This window comes from Staurois parvus, unplaced genomic scaffold (assembly GCF_062004578.1).
Source record: "Staurois parvus isolate SC_StPar_1 unplaced genomic scaffold, SC_StPar_1.0 ptg000499l, whole genome shotgun sequence".
NCBI lineage: Eukaryota > Metazoa > Chordata > Amphibia > Anura > Ranidae > Staurois > Staurois parvus.
This window is the reverse complement of record NW_028318295.1, coordinates 4,128,955-4,155,320: the sequence shown is the minus strand read 5'-3', so window position 1 is coordinate 4,155,320 and position 26,366 is coordinate 4,128,955. Positions and strand designations below refer to the sequence as shown.

Below are 26,366 nucleotides of genomic sequence, written 5' to 3'. Positions count from 1 at the left end.
TCTCAATCTGGGATATCGTAAAGCCATAAACCAAGTCCTTCACTGAGCTCAAAGGCATTCCAGCTAGTCGTAAAAACAGACTTACATTTAAAAACTCACTTTTCCATATAATTTCATATCTTCAAATACGACATAATTACATAAACAGGGAGCACATATTCGGATGGCTCACTTTAAGACAAGTCGCCTGGTTTATTACACCCCCTAGCTGGCATATACAGGAGAGCAAAAAATTATATCTCCTTAACCATCCAAGCAGGTATCTCATATTTCATATGTAGATGTTCAGCAGAAGATTCTGCGTATTAACCTACTCGTGGATAAAATGTTATATGTTCCTAGGAAAAGTTAGTGGCTATAGTATAATTTGTGAAGGCTTTGGTCATAGCCTGAGCTACGCGCCTACACAACTCCCTCCCCAAATGAGGCGATTGGTTCTCTGCTTTCAGGGAAATTAGTATGATAGTGATGTAGCACTATAAATAAACTAATACCTTTTATACACAATATATGGTAGTAATGCACAATATATACAGATCTATTCAGGTGATATTTGTAGGTGATTAGTGCAATATATATCAAAACAAAATATTCAAGTGATAATTCCAAATTAATAAGTGGCACACAGTGATTCCCTATACAGGGATATAAGTCATTATATATAGGTGGTATAGTTGAAAATGTCCACAGCAACCAGTGATTTCACATATGAGATAGCACCCACAGTTCTTCAAAAACATGCTCCTGTGTTGCTGCAGGTTGTGAGAAATAATCCTAAATGGCAGGCATGCCCGCTCACCTTCCCCCTGCTACCCATAGGGGCCACAACGCCTTATGGATCACTCAGGATCCTGCATGCTCCTCTCCAGGGTACAAATAGCTCCACAAATCTCAATAGCCTTTGGTCCACCTTCAGTAACTTGGTATATACCCTTGTAAACTCGTGATGTTTTGGGATCATACAACAAAAACACAAAGATCTTCCATAGTGCAAAACTGTATAACAGGTTTAACGTGGATAAAATCGCCAAGTACAAACTCACATTTAGCAGGGAAGACAATTCGCAGTTTGTATCACCTCTCTAGGGTGTACTGAGAGCACTCTGGTGTACCAAGATGGCACTGGACCGGAAGTGCGTCACCACGTCGCTTCTACGCGTTACGTAACGCCCCTCGTAGCTTCATCAGGATAGTGTCATGGTGATTGTCTCTGGTATTTATAAGGGGATCCTGCTCGTGATTGGTTAGTTATCATTGTCAATCATTGCGGCCATTTTGTTGGAGTCCCGTTTATTTTGGAGACATTTCTGCAGCCATTTTCTTATAGTTTTATTGTATCTTGAGAATAAGTGTGTAATATAAAAGACAGCTGTCATTTTCTTGCGGTTCTGGGTATACCGACTTCTACACTATGTTGTCCCTATAAAATTACAATCTCTGTATATTGATTGTCCTGTCTCTCTATATTGTACCAATCTGGTTACCTCGGGTTCCAATATACCAAGGCCCATTTTTAATTTTATTAAGTTTTTTAATAATAATTTATATTTTATATCAATTTCCATTTTTCATCAGTCATCAGATAATTAGATTTTACATTATTATTAATCTGTAATGGGGCTATTTAAGGGTTTTTTTAATATATTTAATAACATTTTGTTTGAATTTTAAACATTACATTTGAAGATACATAATTAATTTTTCAACTCAGAATTAGCATATATAAAGCAGGTATTTTTTAAAAACGAGCACTGAACAATAATTATAGAAAAACATATCAAAATACCATCTACTTACGGTGGGGATAGAGACGGACAATATACAGAGATTGTAATTGTGCGCCACTTATTAATCTGGAATTATCACTTGAATATTTGTTTTGATATATATTGCACTAATCACCTACAAATATCACCTGAATAGATCTGTATATAATTGTGCATTACTACCATATATTGTGTATAAAAGGTATTAGTTTATTTATAGCGCTACATCACTATCATACTAATTTATCTATTCATCCAGCTTAAGGGGAGTATTGGATGTTAGCGGCTGTCCTTTATCCATAGTAGGCATAGCAGCGCAGGAGGATATACAAAATATTCTGCTTTCAGGGAGACACCCTGTGGAGTTCCTATAAAAAGCTAAGCTGAGTTGAGGAAAGTTGAACAATTCTCCCTTTTTAACATCGGAACCCACTTGGGGGACGGCCCTTTTGCTCTGAAACCTGATCTGCTTAACCCAGTGTAACGGACCGCCTGACGGCACAACTAGCACTCCACTGGTCAGGTGTCCCCAGAGCGCGGAATCTAAGCCCCAGAGTACTTGTTCACCAGGGCTCCTGATGGTGGGGATGGACTTGGAGTACCCCGAGACCAGGTCGCGACTACTAAGTACACCCGTCAGTGGTAGGGGTGTTCGCCAGGGTCTCCAACAGGGGAGAGCCTGATATGAGGAGGTCGGGTGACCCCGATGGGATGGATGGCTGAGCAAGTGCGAGGTCAGACAAGCCGGGTCGGTAGCCGTGGGGATGGTGCGGTACAAAGCGGAGGGCAGAGAATAGTCGGGTCACACGCCAGGTCAGCAACAGAGTATCAGATCCAATAGGGGCATCCGGGAGAGAGGTCAGGCAAGCCAAGGGTCAGAGTAGGAGAATACAGAGTGGTCAGGTACAATCCGGGTCAGCAACTTACAGGGTACAGGTTCGCAGATTCAGGGAGCAGGTAAGACCAGAAGGCACTGAATGACAGCTCAGGGCCATTTAAATATAGCGCCCTGCGCTGTCATTGGTGCCAGGCGAGTGCCCGCGGCTCCCAGTGCGCATGCGCGAGCTCGGACGCCACGGTCGGCCTTGACCTAGTGCTCGCGTCCCTGCACCAGGCGGCGCACTGCGCCTGCGCCAGGACCAGCGCCGCAGGGATCCCTGGCACCCTGGCTGACGGCAAGTACTTTATCTAAATTCCTTTCTGCTATCTCTTTGCTGTGCTATTGTTCTCTGTATATTTATATATATTGGCTACATCTTTTTCTGTAAATATTTTTATTGCACCCTTTTGACCTTTTAGTAATAAATCTTACTTTCTGAAAGTGTTGAACTGTTTCTAAAGCTCTTTAATGCAAACTAAGAATCCCTGCCTCGGAAAAGTGCTACTGTGTGTGTTTTAAACTGCGGTATATCTCTGCCTGCGGTCACAGTGGTATACCGACGATTATTTAAACATCATAGTGTTATTGCTGATATTGGCCAGTTTCCTCTTTCTCTGTACAAAAAGGAGGTGGTGGCAGTGTGAAGGGATAATTATGTAATTAACCTGACGCAGTAACAATCGCTCCCAGGCTGCCGGCACACAGGTTGTGGTCCATTAGCTGGAAAATCTTTGTGCAGGGTGCAGCTGGACGTGTCATTGTTACGCACGTGACAGCGTAGTTTTAGATTGGCTAGTCCTTCGGTCATGAGTTTGGTGAGAAGGGATGGGGTCTGCCGCCACGGTCGTCACAGAAGGTATAAATCAAACAGTGCGTGGCCAGGGGGCATTTAAAGAAAATCCCAGGAGCAGACTCCTGGTCCTTGAATATTTTGCTCAACAGCCTGGTAATAAAAGGTCAACATCAGAGCTACTGAGAAAAAAAATGGATGGACACCCGCAGCCTCAAACCATAATACATGTGCCTTCCAAGTATGATAGTATACCTTCCTAAAGGAAAGATTACTTACTTTCAGCATAATAGGGATGATCAACTCTGACAATCCCCTGTCCTTCAGAACCTGGCTTTCAAAAGGTAAGCTATCAAAGCCAGCGATAGTAAAGCATAGCGGAAGTTCGGCCCCCGAGACAGCAGCCAGGGGTCTGTGACCAACAGCACCACGTCGACATACCACGGTCGGTATACAGAGTCACCAGAATGACCAGAACCCCTTCTACCTCTATCCTGTGCAGTATGCATAAATTAGCTGATACTGGCTCCACGGTGCCAAAGTGTCTGTTGAGCAAGCCAAGGGATCCCTTGCCTTTGCCACAAACCTCTGCAGATTCCTGCTGAACCAAGAAGTACCCAGCCCTTCCATTACACCAAGCCTATTAAGATGTCAGGTCACAGAGCTGCAGAACAAGGAATTATCCCACTGCATGAAAAAAAAAGAAAAACTAAAAAAGGCTTAAGACCGGTACACATGATGAGAATATCAGATGGAATAAAAATGCATTTGGAACAATCATCCAATAGTCTATTCATTAGTGCACTGCTGTCAAGAGCCGATCACAACAGTTCATGCTAAAATATCCGAAGGAAGAAGCATGGAACATTTTTTCTTAAAATAACACAGAACAAATGATTTTCATGTAATTAGTATAGTATTTGTAAGAAACAAATCATGTGACCAGGACCACCCATGCTCAAAAATTAAAGAATACATTAAAATACATTACATCACTTCCAAAGTTGTATTCTGTCTTACGAGAGTTTTCATAACTTTAGTAACCTATTCGTTTTCATTATGAGACTAGCAGGCAAAAGTTATAAAAAAAAAAATGGACGATCATTCGTCCGATGTTCTCATCGTGTGCACTAGGGTTTAGGCTTGTAGGTCATAGGTCAACTAGTTAGCTGTGATGTACTGAGGAAAAGGCAAGCCACAGAAGAAAAATAATACATTTCTACATGTGTCTAGCAGTTAGAGGCACATGAATAATGTAAACATTGGTTATACAGTTTTAACTGTTCTAAATGAAAACAAGAACACTATGTTATAATTTTAAATACAATGAATGCTTAGTTGATTTTTTGGACACAATATATGTCTACACTATTCTAGGAAAGAAGTAGGCCATGTTACTAAATATTACATTTCTCAAAAGTTCTATAATATGTTAGGTGAGGTGGAAGCTCTAGAACTAGAGGTGAGCCTTGCTGCTAAGTTACTTTTGATGTAATGCTAAAAAATGCAAGACGTGTAAGTGTAGACTAGTGGAATTGAGATTTTTCCTTTTTCTAAGTGACTTTACATATGTCATTTGTGTAAATTTGACAGGTCAATTCAAGACATAGGTAGGAGAGAGACATTACCTTTATGAGCATCAGAGCTTCACTGAGTTCAGTGACATCAACATCACTTTCCTGAAGCAGAAACAGAAAGAAGGGCAATCAGATGAGCAGAAGTAAATCTGATTTACATCTCAAGCTACAAAAGCTACAAGTCATGCCACAACACAACAAAAAAATAAAATAAAAATAAAACTAAGTATTCCCTTCTGCATTGACTGAGCCAGATTAATATTAAAATTTAATGTAACTTAGTTTTGTTTCCTATTTTCATACTGAATTTTCACCAATTACTTTGTGTTGTTTTCACATGTTTCAGGGCTGTCAGCATGCAAAAAGAAAATGTTTTCTATTATTTAACTTTACAGGCTTAGAATAGGAAATCAAAGTAGTCTTTCTCGTGCATCTTTTTGAACTTTCTAAACAAGTTGTTAAATTTAGATGACACATACATCTAAGTGCATTATGTCTTTACAAACTTTTAACCAATGCATTGCAAACAAATTTAGATAGGTACATATTCTGAACGATATGGCAGTCACTTTAATGTGCAATAAAGTAAATGTGTCAAATGAATAAAGTTACCTTTGTGAAAAATTTGAGTCTGTTCTGAAATTCATCAAGCTGATGCTTCTGTTCCAGACAACGCAGCTGGAGTTTCTTATTTTCTTCATCAAGTTTCTCAGCTTGCTCTAGGGGTAGAAACCAACACCAAACAATGAAGACAATATACTTTACTTTTACATATACATGGAATCTGTTTTATTTTCTCTCCCTGTTAGCTTTTTCACTATCAAATAAATTAGCATACAAACCTCCCCAAGAAGAGTGAACCAAATATGTTTAGCCACATTATAAACCAACAAAGCAAGTTTCCAATATATAGTAATAGATTTGGTGTGTAGCATGCTATGCTCAATACAAAGAATATTACAATTCTACACTCCTCTACCCTGACTAAATGAAACACCTTTTTCCTCTTTTGATGTGCCTTACTTTTCACTGTCAAACATGAAACAATACCTGCTACATCTAAGAGACAGTTGGAGGTGGATATGCAGTACAGCAGCAGATGGCAGTGTGAGAGAAATGTTCTGGGCTCAACATGTGATTAACGCTGCCTCCGCTGGGTTCAAAGCAGCATCCTAGTGGAACCCTTGTACTCTTACACTATGAAGCCCATTAAAGCTTCCCAAGCATCTGCATCTTCTCAGTAGAAGAAGGACTTAGCAGAGTACTTATCATCAAGGAAAAGTGGTTTAGTCTAAAAGTTTGAAAATTACAAAGTTGTAATTACAATTTCTAAAGCAGAGATTTACCTGAAGGTCTTCAGTCCTTCATTACTATACCCCATGCAATAAGAAATACCTAATGGTTTTGATACTCATTTAGAACTTCATGTGAGAAACTTCAGTTGAGATTAGCTACTGGAAATTACATTGGTGCGTTTAAAAATATACATGATAACCTTGTTTCAACTTTTCATCACTATACAAGTGTAAAAGCTAAAAATATATGTCATTGAAGAATCCGGGAGACTTTCTGCAGACCACAAACTACTGAGAGAGATGGGATACTGTGCTTTGATAACACGAAGAGTAAATTACTCGCCTTTCCTGCTGAAACGCATAAGCAGGATTACTTGACATTATTGCAAAATCATTGAATATAATTCAATGTTAGAGAAAATCCTTGATGGCTTTTTGTGATGGTACACAAACTGCAAACTTTGTGGCAAAGCATTGGTTGTCCTATCCTATGTCTACCATTGTTAGGCCATGCCTAGATAATGCCAACTGTTTCCTCAATATGAGGTCATCGAGATATCACATGATGGAAATGCCCTGGGATCGCAGCAAAGCTTGCACTGGGACAGAACCCTGGAGAACACTCAAGGTGCAGAAGGCAGAACAAATGGTGGGGACACAGACTGATAGTGTTGAGAATGCACAGCAAAGTGCAGGTAGCGCTGATGTGCTGTAAAGGTAGGGACATGCAAATTTGCATCCTTGATGTCCACAGAGGCTAGAAAGTCTTGATAAACTGAGGACATTACCAATCTGGTGGATTTGATGTGGAAATGATGGATTCCAATGCAAACATTTAGGCCTTCAGATCCAAAAATGGGGTGAATACCCCCTTTTGGTTTGGGAACTGTAAAAAGTTTGGAGTGAAAACCCTGAAACCCTTCTGCGACTAAAAGATAACAACATAAGCTCTACAAAAGCAGCATGGAGATATGCTAGTCAGTGAGGAGACTCGGACACTGCGCAGTTTGGATAACATGAAGGGGAGAGGGGACAGAGAGCGTAAATCTAGTTTGAAGCCCTAGAAAAACATGTCTCCTAGGCATGTGAGATGCTTTCTGACTAGGTGTCTGCAAAGGCAACAGACTTTCCCCCTCTTAGGAAAGTGAGTCTCTTTAACCACTTGCCTTCCAGAGGATTTACCCCCCTTCCTGACTTGGCCTTTTTTTGTGTTATGTTTTAAATTTTTTGCGCTATAGCAAAAAAAACAAAAAAAGGCCAACAATTTTGAGATAAAAACTATATTTTTTACTTTTTGCTATTAAACATGTCCAGTAAAAAAATGTAAAAATAAAATGTCATACACTTAGGCCAAAATGTATTCTGCTATGTCTTTGCTAAAAAAAAAAAAATCCCAATACGTGTAAATTAATTGGTTTACATGAAGGTTATAGCGTTTACAAATGGCGGTACATATACTGGGATTTTATTTTTACTAGTAATGGCGGCGATCAGCGACTTATAGCGGGACTGAGGCAGGCATTCTGACACTAGGGGGAACTGACATCCCCAGTGACACCAATACAGTGATCAGTGCTAATAAAAAGTACTGCCACTGTACTAATGGCACTGGGCAGGAAGGGGTTAACATGAGAGGCGATTAAAGGGTTAACTGTGTGTGTGCTGTGTGTGTTTTACTAGGGAGCTGTGTCCGTGTGCTTCACTATAACAACCATCCAAAGCAGTGTGAACGAGCTGACAAGGAGGAGAACTGTTTTGTTGGAGATCCTCGGCAATCACTGTGCACCGCCGAGTAATCACCCAGTGACTGACAGTTGTGGCCGCGAATGGTGGCGCAGGTAGGGCACGCACACGCCCCCCTACCACAGAAAAGCAAAATCACATATATACGTGATTTTGCACACCTGTAGCAGTATTTCTGCTAAAGGCGGTTCGGAAGAGGTTAAGGCTTGATTATAATATTTATAGATTGGAATAATATAGCAGATGTGGACTGCCTCCGCTCACCTTACTTAGTTTGTGCCACAGTCACACATTTGATGAGTCCTTTGATAGACATCTGGATATAACCACTGCACATGGTAAAGTAATTCACCTCCTATTCAATATCATATAAGAATTAAACTAGGCTTGACAGATTTTACATCCCTTTTCCCTTATGGGCAATCGGCCGAAATAATAGAGCTTGGTCAGATCACTCAGTGTTACAAATGAGATTTAACAGTTGTCTTTATGTGAAGGAAAAAAAAAAACCTGAAGGATCAAAGACAGCTTTTACATATTCCTGAAGTATGCAATGAAATTAAAGGAAATGTAGAAGATTATTTTGTATTTAATTACCTACAAAATATCCTTTTCTGCTCTGAACATCACTTGAAGGCAGTCTTTGGGGCAATGCATTTCACTATGTTAAAAAAAAAAAATATATATATATATATATATATATACACACTGCTCCAAAAAAATTAAAGGAACACTTTGAAAACACATCAGATCTCAATGAGGAAAAATATCATGCTGGGTATCTATACTGATATGGACTGGGTAATGTGTTAGGAACAGAAAAGGAAAAGATGCCCCTTTGTTGGAAATGAAAATTATCAACTTACAGAGGACTGAATTAAAAGACACCCCAAAAATCAAAGTGAAAAAATGATGCAGCAGGCTAGTCCATTTTGCTGAAATGTCATTGCAGCAACTCAAAATGGTACTAAGTAGATTGTATGGCCACCACGTTCTTGTATGAATGCCTGACAACGTTGGGGCATGCTCTTAATGATGGTGTCCTGGGGTATTTCCTCTCAGGTCTGGACCAGGGCATCACTGAGCTCCTTGACATTCCGAGGTGCAGCCTGGTGGCGTCGGATGGATCGAAATATGATATCCCAGAGGAGTTCTATTGAATTTAGGTCAGGCGAGCATGGGGGCCATTCAATGGTATCAATTCCTTCATCCTCAAGGAACTGCCTGCATATTCTTGCCACATGAGGCCAGACATTGGCATGTATCAGGAGGAACCCAGGACCCACTGCACCAGCGTAGGGTCTAACTATGGATCCACGGATTTCATCCCGATAACCAATGGCAGTCAGGGTGCTATTGTCTAGCCTGTACAGGTCTGTGCCTCCCTCCATGGATATGCTCCCCAAACCATCACTGACCCACCACCAAAATAGTCATGCTGAATGATGTTACAGACTGCATAACGTTCTCCATGGCTTCTCAAGACCCTTTCACGTCTGTCACATGTACTCAAGGTGAACCTGCTCTCATCTGTGAAAAGCACAGGGTGCCAGTGGCGGACCTGCAAATTCTGGTGTTCAATGGCAAATGCCAATCGAGCTCTATGGTGCCAGGCAGTAAGCAGAGGGCCTACTAGAGGATGTCGGGCCCTCAGGTCACCCTCATGAAGTCTGTTTCTGATTGTTTTGGTCAGAGACATTCAAACCAGTGGCCTGCTGGAGGTCATTTTGTAGGGCTCTGGCAGTGCTCATCCTGTTCCTCCTTGCACAAAGGAGCAGATACTGGTCCTGCTGATGGGTAAAGGACCTTATACGGCCCTGTCCAGCTCTCCTAAAGTAACTGCCTGTCTCCTGGAATCTCCTCCATGCTCTTAAGACTGTGCTGGGAGACACAGCAAACCTTCTGGCAATGGCACGTATTGATGCTCCATTCTGGAAGAGTTGGACTGCCTGTGCAATCTCTGTAGGATCCAGGTAGCGCCTCATGCTACCAGTAGTGACACTGACCTAAGCCAAATGCAAAACTAGTGAAAAACAGTCACAACAGATGAGCAGGGAAAAAAAATGTCCTTGGCCTCGACCAATAAAACTATTCCTGTTTTGAGGGTTGTCTCATTGTTGCCAATCTAGTGTACCTGTTGCTAATTTCATTAACACCAAAGCACCTGAAACTGATTAATAACCCCCTCTGCTACTTAACTGGCCAGATCAATATCCCAGGAGTTTAATTGACTTGATGCTATACTCTGATTAAAAAGTGTTCCTTTAATTTTTTGATCAGTGTATTATGGCATTCTATTGATGAACTTATCAGGTTGAAGGATTTAGCTAAAAAAAAAAATCTGTCATAAGTAAGAACTCCTCCCAAAAACAAAATCCACTGCATATTTAAACAAAAAAAAGACTAAAAAAAGCTACAGTATATTTTGTATCACACATAAATATTATTTGGGAGGGTAATGCATAATCTATAATGTTTTCTGTGATGTTTTCCATAAAATATATGCACATTTCCCCATTATTTATCCTTTTAAAAACACTACAGGTGGGGGGGGCATGCGCGGCACCACGGAGGACGGCTGCTTGTAGCAGGAGCTCCGTCCCTGCTTCGAGCTTTACCAGCTCCTTGTGGCTATTCTCTCCATCGTTACCAACCACTATCAGCTGATCACCTCCAGGAGACCTTCCTGCATGCCGTCAAATAAAAAAAAAGTGTAAGGGTTCTGCTCAGAAATCCCTTACAACATATCTGCTGAGGGCACAGGAGCTCTGCAGCATGTCACAAGATGGCACCGATGGAGCATTCCCATCCCATTTCACACAGGACACAGCAGCTCATCCATCTGCACAGGATAGTGAGTATTCACAGCAGCTTACAAAGGAGGACTTAGAATCGTGTCTGGAGACTATGTATACTAGAATACTATACTATACTATTAGCCACTAAATTTCAATCAGAACTGCATAAACGTACAAACGTTCTTTCTCAAGAAATAACTGCACTTGGGTCCAGAACAGATCGCTTTGAAACAAAGCATGATGAGCTCAGCTTGGCCTTTGGAAAGCTCTCCAAGGATCACAACATTTTACAGACTGCCTTTACACAGTTGCAGGCGCAGGTGGAAGATCTTGAGAACTGTAATCGCATCCGAGGGGTCCCTGAGACAGGGACTGATCTTTCCCATACTATAACTAAGTTAACCGTTTCAATACCGTGCAATTTTACACCTTCCTGCCCAGGCCATTTTTCAGGTTTCAGAGCTCTCACACTTTGAATGACAATTGCGCGGTCATACAACACTGTACCCAAACTAAAATTTTATCATTTTCTTCACACAACTAGAGCTTTCTTTTGGTGGTATTTAATCACCGCTGGGGTTTTTATTTTTTGCTAAATTAACAAAAAAAGACCAAAAATTTTGAAAAAAAAAAATTTTTCTTTGTTTCTGTTATAAAAGTTTACAAATAAATAATTGTTCTTCATAAATTTAGGCCGAGATGTATTCTGCTACATGTCTTTGGTGAAAATAACCCAAATTAGGATGTATTTTTTAGTTTGTAGGAAAGTTATAGAGTTCACAAACTATGGTATAGATCTGAATATTGATCAATCCTGAAGTACTGACAGCCAATCTAATTTCTTGAGGTCCAAGAATGTCAGAATAGTACAGATATCCCCAAATGACCCCTTTTTGCAGAGTAGACAGTCCGACGTACTTCATAAGAGGTATGGCGAGTTTTTTGAAGTTGTATTTTTTTGTCATAATTTTTCGGAAAATGAAAAAATGAAAAAAATTATTTTCACTATTTTTTTTTACATACTGTCACCAGTGCAGTACAGCGTCATCATATAACGGGCATGGCGGTGAACAGGGACACTGACTGGTGACAGTATGAAAAAAAAAATATATATATATTTTTTTTAGTTTTTTATTATTTAATTTTTTATTACATTTTTTTTATTTTTTTTAAGATTTTTTTTTCATATTTTACTATGACCAAAGTAGTACAATGTTACCATAGTAACATTGTACTACTTTGGGGAAGTGATCAGTATTTTTTATTTTTTACACAATTTGCTTATAGCAAAGAATTACTTTGCTATAAGCAAGCATTTACCTGAATGAAATCGATTCATTCAGCTTTTTTTTTTTTTTTTTTGTTGTGCTTAGCTGTGATTTGGTCACAGCTAATCACATGACATGTGCATGTGATTAGCTGTGACCATTCACAGCTAGGCACTAGTATACAATGGATGGCATCATGAATGAAGCCATCCATTGTATACAACTGTCATGTGACCTGCTGTGATTGGTCACAGCAGGTCACATGGTACCAGCAACAAGAGCCGGTACTCGGATCTGTCATCGGCCGTGTCCGAGGTGCACGGCCGGTGACAGATCGCACTGCTGCGCCGCTCTACATTAGCGCAAACGGCGCATGTGCGGGAGCACGCCAAATGGCGTGCACCCGGAATGCAGAGACACATCTGAAGCCGCCAAACGGCCATTGGCCGGGCAGCTAATGGTTAAGTCCCTTCTTCCAGACCAAGACGCTAAGGCCTTTACTTGTGACCGAATACATAGAGCGCTGAGTCCAAAGCCTCCGATTGAGAAACTTCCTTGTTCATTGTTCTCTGCATGAAAGATTTCCAGTTTAAAGAGGACATCCTTAGAGCTGTTTGCAACACCTGTGTTTGACCTTGCAAATTTTTCCAGATGTCTCTCACGCCACACTGGAGAAGTGACGTAAAATGAGGGAGGTCACGTCGGTCTTATCCTCAGCTCGAATTTGCTACAAATGGGGCTTTCCCTTTGTCAGGAATGGACTGGCCAGCAATAGTGGGACTCAGCTGCCTTATGAGCTGCAGTATCAGGGCTGGCCAGCGGGTGCTCCCAGCAATCAGAGACTCAACCTTGCAGCCAGTCAAACACCTGGAACTAATTATACTGGTGTATTTAAGGGACATTCAGACCTGCAGACTCTGCCTTGGTGTTGTGTTTCTCTTGGGCCCTGTATCCTGTTCCTGCTCTCTGTTCCTGTCTGATTCTCTGCTGACCCTGCTCTGATCCCTGGCTTGTCTGACCATTCTCCTCTGCCTGACCCTCTGTACCACGCTGCCCGCTACCTGCTGAACCTGGCCTGTGACCCCGACCATTCTCCGCTTGCTCCCCCTGTACCTACCTGCCCGACTGATATTGACCCGGCCTGCCTGACGACGCTTGCATTGTATGTACTGTTATCTGTGGGTGGTTGGTTGGTTTGTTTGCACTGTGTTATGTTTTAGTATTGCACTGCGTTTATGTTTGTATGGTTAGTGTTAATAAATTACATTGTTTATAACATATCTGAAGTCTGCGTTTCCCTGCGTCAGTCACACACCTCTGGTCATACCCGGGAGCCCTGACAGCCTTTAAGTTGATTATTCCACACAATGGAAGCACATATACAGCTACTTGTCAGGAATGGACTTGCCAATGGTGGCGGGACTCACCTGCCTTGTGGGCTGCAGTACCAGGGCTGGCCAGCGGGTGCTCTCAGCAACCAGAAGCTCACTCCTGCAGTCGGCCATCACCTGAGGCTGATTGCAGGAGGTGTATTTAGGGAATGGCCAGACCTGCAGTCAGTGCCTTGGTGTATGTTTCCCATGAGCCCCTGTACCTGCATCCTGTCTGCTTCCTGCCTGATTCCTGATTCTGCTTGATCCTGACCCTGAATGAACTCCGCCTGTCCTGACCTCGGCTATTCCTGACCACTCTCCAGCCTGCTCCTTTGGTACCTTGTCAGCCTGATTGTTCCTGACCTGGCCCGTCTGACTACGCTCTGCTTACTCCTTTGTGTCTTGTCTGCCTGATGATTCCTGACCCGGCCCGCCTCACCACTCCACCTCACCAGCCCTGACTGCTCTTATTTTTGTACATTCCGTTATCAGTTGGAGGTTTTGTTTTGTTATATTGTGCGTTATATTTGTGTTTAACCCTTAATAAATTATATAGTTACACCATACTTGAGCCTGCGTTACCCTGTGTCAGTTCACGCATCTCTGGTCTTACTGGGAGCCCTGACACTACTACTCCTCGTGAAGGTCAAGAAATTCAGTCTAGCAGATGCTTCCACACCTCAACGCCTACCTTCAACCCCCAGGAAAGCTCCCATTTGGAACACTCCATCTCCCTGGTGTGTTAAGAGGAGAGTCAGACAAGATACGGGATGATAGTGATCCTTATTGGCTGATCTCCCCCACCTTTGATCACTTATTGGGACATGTCACTGATGTTTTATCATTAGTTGTGTCTGTTAAATTTGGGGTTTACTCCCTATGTACCTTGACGTGCTACATGTTTTATATGGGTTCTTAGGCCCTTATTTTTGGCTTGCAGGCTGAGTCTACAGGTACTGTCGATGTGCTACCACACCCTGTTACCAGGGATGGTCAGAGGTGCTGCTGCCCTGTTGCAAAGTGGCTGCTCTGATCTCTGTGTTTTCCCTATAAAATGATGGTTTTCTGTCTTTTTAGGTGCGGCAGTTCGCCTACCTGATTCATGGTTTGTTTTAATCTCTATAGTTCTAGCGGCTGCTCCGACCCTGTTTCTATCATTTTATATTTTTGTTTTTTTCTTTTGGTATATGATTGTTGTCATACACAATTTTGTAGGTCTCCTTGCTATGTATTTGGCTTGGATATTGCATAAAATGATAAGGTCAGACTTCACTCTTCTGGCTGTAGAATTGGGTAATCCCCGTTAGATCAACCTCTCCTAATGCTGAACTTATTGGTACGATAATGTTATTAAGTGCTCTTTGCTACGTGTTGAAAAATGATGATTCATTGCCTTTCCCATAATGTCCAGGGTTTTAATTCTCCACATAAGAGTAAAACAGCCTTCCTCCATTATAGGTGGCTAGGGGCGAAGATCATTTTATTACAAGAGACCCATTTTGCAACGGATAAACATCCTACCTTTTTCCACAAATCATATAAGCAAGCATTTTATACGTTATATTCCACAAAAAGTAGAGGGTTGGTGATCTTTCTCCATAACTCGTTTCCCTTAGAGGTGCAACAGGTCTATCGTGACCCAGAGAGCAGGTTTATTATTATCAAGGGCACCCTTTCAGGTCGTGAACTTACGACAGGCAATGTTGATACACCAAATTCAGCTCAGGCAACCTTTTTTAGAATTTTTTTGAAATTGATAAGTTCCTGTCCCCCCATTTATTGGTAGGCAGTGACTTTAATTTGGTGGCCAACCCTTTATTGGATAGAAGTTCCTTTTCACCTTCTTCCCCGGCTGGTTGACTCTTGGAGGGCTCACAATGTGAGAGCTAAGGATTATACATTTTATTCCCATCCGCACGACTCCTATGCTAGGTTGGATTACATATATTGCTCTCTGATCCTTCTGGTCAACTCCACAAATGCAAGGATACACTTGTGGTCTTGGTTGGATCATAATATTATGGCGTTGTCTATCACTTTTATAGGCCTAGCATCTACTCCCTACTCTTGGCGTTTGAATGACTCTATACTTACAGATACCACCTCCCGTCAAGAAGTAGCTACCTCAATCCAAGAGTATTTTCAACTGAATAATACTCCTGACACCTCCCTGACTATGCTGTGGGTAGCTCACAAGGCAAGTCTCCATGGCCACCTTATTTCTATGGCGGCAGCTAGAAATAGGGATCATTGGAAGCAAATTCAGACGCTCACCTGGGAACTGGAAATTCATTATAGAGCTCACGTGGGTAACCCATCCCTATTGAATAGGGGCATGATATAAAAAAAAGCGCTTAGAACTCAATACCCTGCTATCTCAAGAAACTGAAAAAGCTTTATGTTGGTCGAAGGCATCCTATTTATTACATAGCAATTCAGCGTCGACCATGTTTGCTTGAACACTTAATTATTCAATTCGTCCCTCACATATACAGTGGGGATCGAAAGTTTGGGCACCCCAGCTAAAAATTTGTATTAATGTGCATAAAGAAGCCAAGGAAAGATGGAAAAATCTCCAAAAGGCATCAAATTACAGATTAGACATTCTTATAATATGTCAACAAAAGTTAGAATTTATTTCCATCATTTACACTTTCAAAATAACAGAAAACAAAAAAATGGCGTCTGCAAAAGTTTGGGCACCCTGCAGAGTTAATATCTTGTACTGCCCCCTTTGGCAAGTATCACAGCTTGTAAACACTTTTTGTAGCCAGCCAAGAGTCTTTCAATTCTTGTTTGAGGTATCTTTGCCCATTCTTCCTTACAAAAAGTCTTCCAGTTCTTTGAGATTTCTGGGCTGTCTGTCACGCACTGCTCTTTTAAGGTCTATCCACAGATTTTCAATTATGTCGAGGTCAGGAGATTGTGAAGGCCGTGGCAAAACCTTCAGTTTACGCCTCTTGATGTAATCCCCCGTGGATTTCGAGGTGTGTTTAGGATCGTTATCCCTTTGTAGAAGCCATCCTCTCTTTAACTTCAGCTTTTTCACAGATGGCATCACGTTACCATCCAAAATTTGCTGAAATTTTATTGAATCCATTTTTTCTTCTACTCGTGAGATGTTCCCTGTGCCACTGGCTGCAACACAACCCCAAAGCATGATTGATCCAACCCCATGCTTAACAGTTGGACAGAGGTTCTTTTCATTCAATTCTGTGCCCCTTCTTCTCCAAACGTACCTTTGCTCATTCCGGCCAAAAAGTTCAATTTTAACCTCATCGGTCCACAGAACTTGTTTCCAAAATGCATCAGGCTTGTCTATATGTTCATTTGCAAAGTTCAAACGATGATTTTTGTGGTGAGGACGTAAAAGAGGTTTTCTTTTGATGACTCTTCCATGAAGACCATATTTGTACAAGTATCTCTTTATAGTAGAATAGTGTACCACAACTCCAGTGTCTGCCAGATCTTTCTGGAGGGATCGTGCAGTCAAACGTGGGTTTTGAATTGTTTTTCTCACAATCCTGCGAGCTGTTCTGTCTGATATTTTTCTTGGTCTTCCAGATCTTGCTTTAACTTCCACTGTTCCTGATGACTGCCATTTCTTAATTACGTTCCAAACAGAGGATATTGACATCTGAAAACACTTTGCTATCTTCTTATAGCCTTCTCCAGCTTTGTGAGCGTCAACTATTTTCAGTTTCAGTTTTCTAGACAACTGCTTAGAAGAACCCATGGTGCTGATTGTTGGGGCAAGGTCAGATGAGTCTGGGCATTTGAGATTGACATCACCTGGTCTTCCCAGACGATGATTGAGAACAATCCATGACACTGGCAGGTCTCAGCTTGGCAAAGGGGGCAGTGCATGCTATAAATTCTGCAGGGTGCCCAAACTTTTGCAGACGCCATTTTTTTGTTTTCTGTTATTTTGAAAGTGTAAATGATGGAAATAAAATCTAACTTTTGTTGACATATTATAAGAATGTCTAATCTGTAATTTGATGCCTTTTGGAGATTTTTCCATCTTTCCTTGGCTTCTTTATGCACATTAATACAAATTTTTAGCTGGGGTGCCCAAACTTTCGATCTCCACTGTATATATATATATATATAAATTACGTAACAAGTACGGTAATATTTCCTCTCTGCACCATGCAGTTTTGGAAATTTTTAAAGCGTTTTACTCCTCCCTGTTAGCTTCTCCACATGCAGATCCCCCTCCCCCTGCTGTCTCTTGGCTTGATTCCTTATCTCTTCCTGCTCTTATGCCCTCTCAGATTTAATATCTTAATGCCCCTTGTACTCTGGAGGAAATGACACGAGTAATTAGCACATTGAAAAGCTCCACAGCCCCGGGCCCTGATGGGTTCTCGGCCAGTTATTACAAACATTTTACCCCCCTTTTAGCCCCATCTTTGGTGTCTATGTTTAATGAGGTTTTGCAGGGGGGCAGGTTTCCTGACAAGATGCTTTTGGCCAACATGTCATTGTTGCCCAAACCTTTAAAAGATCACCTTTTACCACAAAACTATAGGTGCATATCTTAGCAGATAGATTGGCCCCCATTATCTCCTCCTTAGAGTCACCTGACCAATCAGGATTTATCCATAACAGGCTTATTACAGATAATCTATGTCTCACTTTAAATGTTATCCAAGATGCTAATTTGCACTCTAAAGGTGTTATTGATGAGCCTAGAAATTAATATTGCCTTTGATAGTGTCCTTTGGTCCTATTTGTTTTCACTATTGCAAAGATTGGGCTTTAGTAACACATTTCTTTCTGGTATACTGGTTTTATACAACTCCCCCCAAACAAGGATTAGACTTCCCGGCTGCAATTCTGACTTTTTTTTTACCCTGGGAAGAGGCACCCGACAGGGTTGCCCACTTTCGCCCTTATGGTTTGCATTGATTTTGGAACCGTTGGCCATTGCCATAAGGTAACACCCTGATATCTAAGGGTACAGTACAATATGTGAAACTATTGAGAAATGCAGAGTACTGCAGCACTGACCCTTAAGCAAGATGGCCACCGGACCTCATTGTGGTCTCGGCGGCGATGATGTCACACGCTGTCAGTTACTCCTGAGGACTTTCGTGCTAATGCACATCATCAGAGGGGGAGGCTAACACTAGCCTGTTATGATTTTAATCATGTACATCCAATAAATTTACTGAAGTTACTACACTATTGGCACCCCTTCTTCTTTGGTTCCTTATTGGAGGAGTTGTTAAACCCACAAAGCAATCCCCTATACCATCCAATATCCAGAGGAGGGAGCCCTGTATCCAGGCTGAATACCCACATATCCTAAAGGAGACATCTGGATCCAGCAGATTATTACTACACCCAAGCCTGATGACCTTTTTTCTCCTGGAGGAAGCCCACCATCTGCATGCTGTACATACCTGTCACGATATAAGGTCAGGTTCAGAGACCAGTTGCTACAGCAGTTGTAAGGCTTACCTGAAACCAGCAGGATTGGTACACCAGCGGCCCACCCTGGGAATGACACAGGCTCACCTGAGGTGCGGGGTCTAAGCATCCACCGGTCTTCCCCAGAGCTCCTAATGGTGGAGATGGATTTGGCTGCGTGTGAATGCCAGGTCGCAGATCTCAGGATCACCCCACCAGGGAATGAGTAGGCTGGAAACCAAAAGCGGATCAAACAGTTCAGGGATCAAACAGAAGCGGAGTCAGTCACAAGCCAAGGGTCGGTCACCAATGGTAGTAGATAGGATGAGGCAGAATCGTAGTCAGTAGCAAGCCAAAGGTCGGTAACGTAGATGAAGACAGCAGCAGGAACAGTAAGCGGGATATTGGCTGGTAAGGCACAATAATCTGGTAAGGAGGAAGTGCATGGACATGGCTTTTATAAGGAAGTTCATGGGAGGAGCAAGGAGTTCAAGGTTCAAGAGAAATCAAGGTACAAGGCAGGATTATCCAAGAATTGTCAAGGGAGCTGTCCAGCATTCCAGATAGCTCAGTGAGAAGAGACATTGCCTCCCACTGCAGAAGGACCAAGTTCGATCCCAGGCTCTGACAATACCCCATCTGGTGGATATATATTATATACATATATACAGTGGGGCAAAAAAGTATTTAGTCAGCCACCAATTGTGCAAGTTCTTCTACTTAAAAAGATGAGAGAGGCCTGTAATTGGCATCATAGGTAGACCTCAACTATGAGAGACAAATGAGCAAAATAAAATACAGACAATCACATTGGCTGATTTGGAAAGAATTTTTTTGCAAATTATGGTGGAAAATAAGTATTTGGTCAATATCAAAAGTTCATCTCAATACTTTGTTATATATCCGTTGTTGGCAATGACAGAGGTCAAACGTTTCCTGTAAGTCTTCACAAGGTTGGCACACACTGTTGCTGGTATGTTGGCCCATTCCTCCATGCAGATCTCCTCTAGAGCAGTGATGTTTTGGGGCTGTCACTGGGCAACACAGACTTTCAACTCCCTCCAAAGGTTTTCTATGGGGTTGAGATCTGGAGACTGGCTAGGCCACTCCAGGACCTTGAAATGCTTCTTACGAAGCCACTCCTTCATTGCCCGGCGGTATGTTTGAGATCATTGTCATGTTGGAAGACCCAGCCACGTTTCATCTTCAATGCCCTTGCTGATGGAAGGATGTTTGCACTCAAAATCTCACGATACATGGCCCCATTCATTCTGTCCTGTACATGGATCAGTCGTCCTGGTCCCTTTGCAGAGAAACAGCCCCAAAGCATGATGTTGCCACCCCCATGCTTCACAGTAGGTATGGTGTTCTTTGGATGCAACTCAGCATTCTCTGTCTGCCAAACACGACGAGTTGTGTTTCTACCAAACAGTTCTATTTTGGTTTCATCTGACCATATGACATTCTCTCAATCCTCTTCTTGATCATCCAAATGCTCTCTAGCAAACTTCAGATGGGCCCGGACATGTACTGGCTTAAGCAGGGGGACACGTCTGGCACTGCAGGATCTGAGTCCCTGGCGGCGTAGTGTGTTACTGATGGTAGCCTTTGTTACGTTGGTCCCAGCTCTCTGCAGGTCATTCACTAGGTCCCCCCGTGTGGTCCTGGGATTTTTGCTCACCGTTCTTGTGATCATTTTGACACACGGGGTGAGATCTTGCGTGGAGCCCCAGATCGAGGGAGATTATCAGTGGTCTTGTATGTCTTCCATTTTCTAATTATTGCTCCCATAGTTGATTTGTTCACACCAAGCTGCTTGCCTATTGCAGATTCAGTCTTCCCACCCTGGTGCAGGTCTACAATTTTGTTTCTGGTGTCCTTCGACAGCTCTTTGGTCTTCTCCATAGTGGAGTTTGGAGTGTGACTGTTTGAGGTTGTGGACAGGTGTCTTTTATACTGATAACAAGTTCAAACAGGTGCCATTGATACAGGTAATGAGTGCAGGACAGAGGAGCCTCTTAAAGAAGAAGCTACAGGTCTGTGAGAGCCAGAAATCTTGCTTGTTTGTAGGTGACCAAATACTTATTTTCCACCATAATTTGCAAATAAATTTTTTCCAAATCAGTCAATGTGATTGTCTGGATTTTTTTTCTCATTTTGTCTCTTATAGTTGAGGTCTACCTATGATGCCAATTACAGGCCTCTCTCATCTTTTTAAGTGGGAGAACTTGCACAATTGGTGGCTGACTAAATACTTTTTTGCCCCACTGTATATATATATATATATATACAGTTGCAAGAAAAAGTATGTGAACCCCTTGGGATTACGTGGAGTTTTGCATGAATTGGGCATAAAATGTGCTCTGAACGTCATCTAAGTCACAACAATAGAAGAACACAGTCTGCTGAACATAATACTACACAAACATTAGATGTTGCCATGGTTTAATTGCACATAACATGTAAACATTCACAGCGCAGGGAGGAAAAAGTATGTGAACCTTTGGACTTAATAGCTGGTTGACCCTCCTGTGGCAGCAATAACCTCAACCAAATGTTTCCTGTAGTTGCAGATCAGACCTGCACAACGATCTGGAGTAATTTTGGACCACTCCTCTTCACAAAACTGTTTCAGTGTAGCAATATTCTTGGGATGTCTGGTGTGAATCGCTCTCTTAAGGTCATGCCACAGCATTTCAATCGGGTTGAGGTCAGGACTCTGACTGGGCCACTCCAGAAGGCGTATTCTGTGCTGTTGCAGCCATTGTTTTGTTGAATTACTTGTATGCTTTGGGTCATTGTCCTGTTGCATCACCCATCCTCTGCGGAGCTTCAGTTGGCGGACAGATGGTCGTACGTTTTCCTGAAAAATGTCTTGATAAACTCTGGAATTCATTTTCCCATCAATGACAACAATCCGTCCAGGCCCTGAGGCAGCAAAGCAGCCCCAAACCATGATGCTCCCTCCGCCATGTTTCACAGTGGGGATGAGGTTTTGATGTTGGTGCGCTGTGCCTTTTTTTCTCCACACATAGTGTTGTGTGTTCTTTCCAAACAACTCAATCTTGGTTTCATCTGTCCACAGTATATTTTGCCAGTAGTGCTGTGGAACATCCAGGTGCTCTTTTTCAAACTTCAAACGTGCTGCAATATTCTTTTTGGACAGCAATGGCTTCCTCCGTGGTGTCCTCCCATGTACTCCATTCTTGTTTAATGTTTTCCTTATTGTAGATGTGTCAACAAAAATGTTAGCATGTGCCAGAGATTTCTGTAGGTCTTTAGCTGACACTCTGGGATTCTTCTTTACCTCATGTAGCATTCTGCGCTGTGCTCTTGCAGTCATTTTTACAGGACGACCACGCCTAGGGAGAGTAGCAACAGTGCTAAACTTTCTCCATTTGTAGACAGTCTGTCTTAACGTGGACACATGAACATCAAGGCTTTTGGAGATACTTTTGTAACCCTTTCCAGCTTCATGCAAGTCAACAATTCTTGATCGTAGGTCTTCTGAGAGCTCTTTTCTGCGAGGCATGGTTCACATCAGACAGTGCTTCTTGAAACCAGTAAACCCAAAAGAGGTGTGTGCTTTTTAAGGGCAGGACAGCTGTCAGCAACACATCCAATATCATCACACTGATTGGAGTCAAGGTTGGCTCACTCCTGGCTCCAATTAGCTCTGGGAGATGTCATTAAGCTAGGACCTCACATACTTTTTCCTCCCTGCACTGTGAATGTTTACATGTTATGTGCAATTAAACCATGGCAATATCTAATGTTTGTGTAGTATTATGTTCAGCAGACTGTGTTTTTCTATTGTTGTGACTTAGATGACGTTCAGAGCACATTTTATGCCCAATTCATGCAAAACTCCACGTAATCCCAAGGGGTTCACATACTTTTTCTTGCAACTGTATATATATATATATATATATATATATGCATTTCCTATGTGCAGTCGGTGAGTGCACATTTTTGCCATTTGTTTCCCGTCACTGGCTTTGAAGATATCTGCTGTTGTGGAAAATATCATTGGTTCCATTTACTACATTCAGTCAAGTGGTCGATTATATATAATTTGAACAAACTTTTATTATATTTAAAATATCTGAGTTTTTTCTATTCATTTCTTTTTAGCGCTGCACTTTATTTATCCATTTGAATTTTTAAGGTTGTTGTGATTTCCTTTAGTGTTCTAGCTGCTACCTGTTTTTAGAGCGCTCGCTTCATTACCATACATTATTCAAATACTATATTTCCCTTACCCCCTCTGTATAGACAGAAATGGGAGGTTGATTGCGGTATTACGTTTTCAGAAGAGGACTGGGAATCCATGGTGGGTAATATACGTAGGGGCTCTAGATCTCTCTCGGTCCATGAGACGGCCCTTAAAGTTTTAACTCGGTATTATACCCCCTCTAGACTACATATCATGTTTCCAGGAACGTCGCACCTCTGTTTTCGGGGTTGTGGCCTTGCTGGTACCCTTGTGCATATATTTGGGCTTGTCCTGGTCTTTCTTTGACTGGTGTAAAGTTTCTGTAGTGGCCTCTACCTTAGCGGATACTCCGGTGAAGTTGTCTATGCAAGTTTGCTTACTGGGTGCTCCCGTTTCAGGGATCCAAGCCAATGTAATGAGGCCGATTCACACTGTGTCTGTACCTTATGGGCCATTGCGCTCCATTGGAAGTCACCAATGGTACCTTTGTTTTGCGGAGAATCGTTATGGTGATGCTCATGAAACATATTCAATATACATTGCTGGATAGGATGCACATATTCAACAGAAAAAGGGATGGTTGGAAAACACATTGGCATTTATTGTTTGACTGATGGACGATCATAGATTGATTGGTATTGAATCTTTGTTGGTTGTTCTGCATATCTTACTGCCTACCTCATTCATGTACTTGAACTTTATTTTTCTATGATTGTGTTTTACGATACTGTGTATTACTTATGTGCCTTTTTCTTGATGTATAGTATACCTCATGAAGTTGTGCTGTTTTTGCAGTCTATCCCTCAATAAAAACATTTGTAAACACAAAAAAAAAAATTACAGGTGTGGAAAAAATGCTGCGCTGCTTACTTTCTGCTTGAGTTGATAAAACAGTACTTTTGCTGTACTGAAATACTCATGGTAAGCCCTGCCTGCTAGACTACAGAACTCCACTTCTCTGTTCTTTTTTGCATAGATAGGAGGTGGTATCAACATTTTTCGAGACTAGTTTTGTAACACGCCAACAGATGGCAGCATAGGGATGCACATGCAGTCCCAGCGAGCACAAACCTTCATAAGTCAGTGTGCCAAAAGTCATCTTCTTGTGTACATCGGGAGCTGTGCAACTGATGTTATTCTGACCACGTACGTTACCACCATGCGTTCAACATGGACAACAAGTTAGAACAAACGTGAAGTTCTGCGTGACACCCGTACACCCAAATTCCGTCACTGGTAATGATCCTCGGCATAAAGGACGGGTCATCCACGGCACGCTGATGGAGTTCTTGGCAGACTAAGACATGGTGTTCTTTCTGCTCCTGGGTCAGCAGCCTGGGGATGAACTTGGCAGCAACAAGGTGCATGTTCAAATCACGGAGGATTACCTGGACTGTTCCACATGACACACGGACAATGGCAACGATATTGTGGATTCTTCTCCACCGATCATCATTCACAAGTTGCCAAATGGTTTAGACATTTTTGGGGGTTGAGCTCATTGAAGGTCTTCCTGATCTCTCTTTGTCTTCCAGTGAAGTTCTTCTGCTCTTGAAGCGCATGTGCCACTCAAAACTCCTCGAATGACTCATTCTCAGACATCTCTGTGGTAGATTTGGCCATGCAGAATTTCATGTTTGCTCTTTGTTCTAACTTGCTGTCCATGAGGAAATAGCAGACGTGGTAACGCACGTGGTCAGAATAGCACTAGTTGTGCAGCTCCCATTGTAAACAGGACAATGTCGTTTGGCACACTGACTTATGAAGATTGGTGCTCCCTGCGACTGTGTGTGCAGCCTTGTGCTGCCATCTGTTGGCATGTTACAAAACGAATCTTGAAATGTTTAGATACGATCTCGTAAATTGGAAACAAGGGTGCTACCCAAGAACCTGCCCACATACTGTGTGTAGAGAAAGGGATCTTGGGAGATGTAGTTCTGATGGGCATGTCTATATGTCAGTAAGAACTGACTTCCCTGTAGCTGCCCCTGCAAATATTCTACAAGCTAAGGATGCCAGACTAGTAAAAGCCATTTCTTGCTACAGAACAAGATAAAAGACAAAAAAAATGTGTGTTGCAATGCATCACAGCGCATAGAACAATCTGTGTATTGCGATTAAAAAAAAAAGTGGCATGCTTTGCAGCCCACATCAAGACTGAATTGCTGTTTGTGTCCTTACTGAGTAAACTTTCCCTGGTGACACCAGGACAAGAAATGAAAGGTTGCGGGTGTCACTGGGAATTAGGGTTTGTAACTAGTACTACTCATTTATCAGCATTTAATGAACAGCAGCAGTGACCAAAAAAAATTATGTCTCCCATGTTGTGCATTAAATTCCATTAATAAAACAACTAGTTTTAAAGCTTTTGGTAGATCCAGAAGACAAAGCACTTTCTGCAGGTTGCACATGATGTATTACATTTACATTTGTTGTATATATAGCACTAGTTATTTAAAATCTAAATATTGAGGGGGCGCATGCGCGGCCGGCTCGGGGATGGACGCGCTATAAGCACAGCTCCGTCCACCCGCCACTACGACCCCAGGGAAAACAAACTACTCACGGCACTTCCCGGAAGGTGCCTGCAGGCCACTGGACATGCCCCGCAGGAAAAAAAGCCCGGGGCAACCAGGGAAATTAACCCACTTCTTCCCGGTCGTCCAGCCGGGAATCCAAGATGGCGGCCGCCATGCGGACATGCAGGGACACTGCAGTAACCAGGAGGAGGACTACAGATCCCAGCCTGTGGATCCCAGGCTGCAGCAACAGCTCTATCCAGGGGACCCGGGTGAGTTGTCACCCCCACTGTCACCCACGTCCTGCAGCCCAGTTAAATCAAGGCCACAACTTGATAGTGACCCTGCCGACACCTGCCAGGCCCTAAACCTTCCGCCTCAGCCACCATATCCCACACTGCCTGACATAGACACATTTCCAGCATCTGACCAACCTCTAACTGAAATCTCCATGGAGAACATGCTAACACTACTGCGCCAAACTCTACATAACGATATTTCTGCACCAATGACCCAAATTACTAATCTGGTGCAAAGGCAGGAACGCAGGATCCGCCATATTGAAACCAACATAGCGGATATAGTGGAAGCGCACAATGATTTGATTGATGCTCATTCTGACCACACGTCAGATATCGAACAAATCAACCTAAAATTGGCCGATATAGAGGATCGATCACGCCGCAATAATATTAAATTCAGAGGGATCCCAGAAACGGTATC

General features: G+C 42.3%; 1 protein-coding gene across 3 annotated transcripts in view; it reads right to left on the bottom strand.

The window, feature by feature from the left end:
* The window catches only part of RPGRIP1L (RPGRIP1 like), a 433,499-nt gene that overhangs the window by 202,705 nt on the left and 204,428 nt on the right, over positions 1-26,366 (bottom strand). For all 3 annotated transcript variants that reach the window (XM_089689846.1, XM_089689845.1, XM_089689847.1), the window contains exons 11-12: positions 5,626-5,732; positions 5,065-5,115 (exon numbers count right to left, since the gene is read on the bottom strand). In XM_089689846.1, the coding sequence (XP_089545972.1) occupies positions 5,065-5,115; positions 5,626-5,732 (158 nt within the window). The remainder of the gene's footprint in view (positions 1-5,064; positions 5,116-5,625; positions 5,733-26,366) is intronic.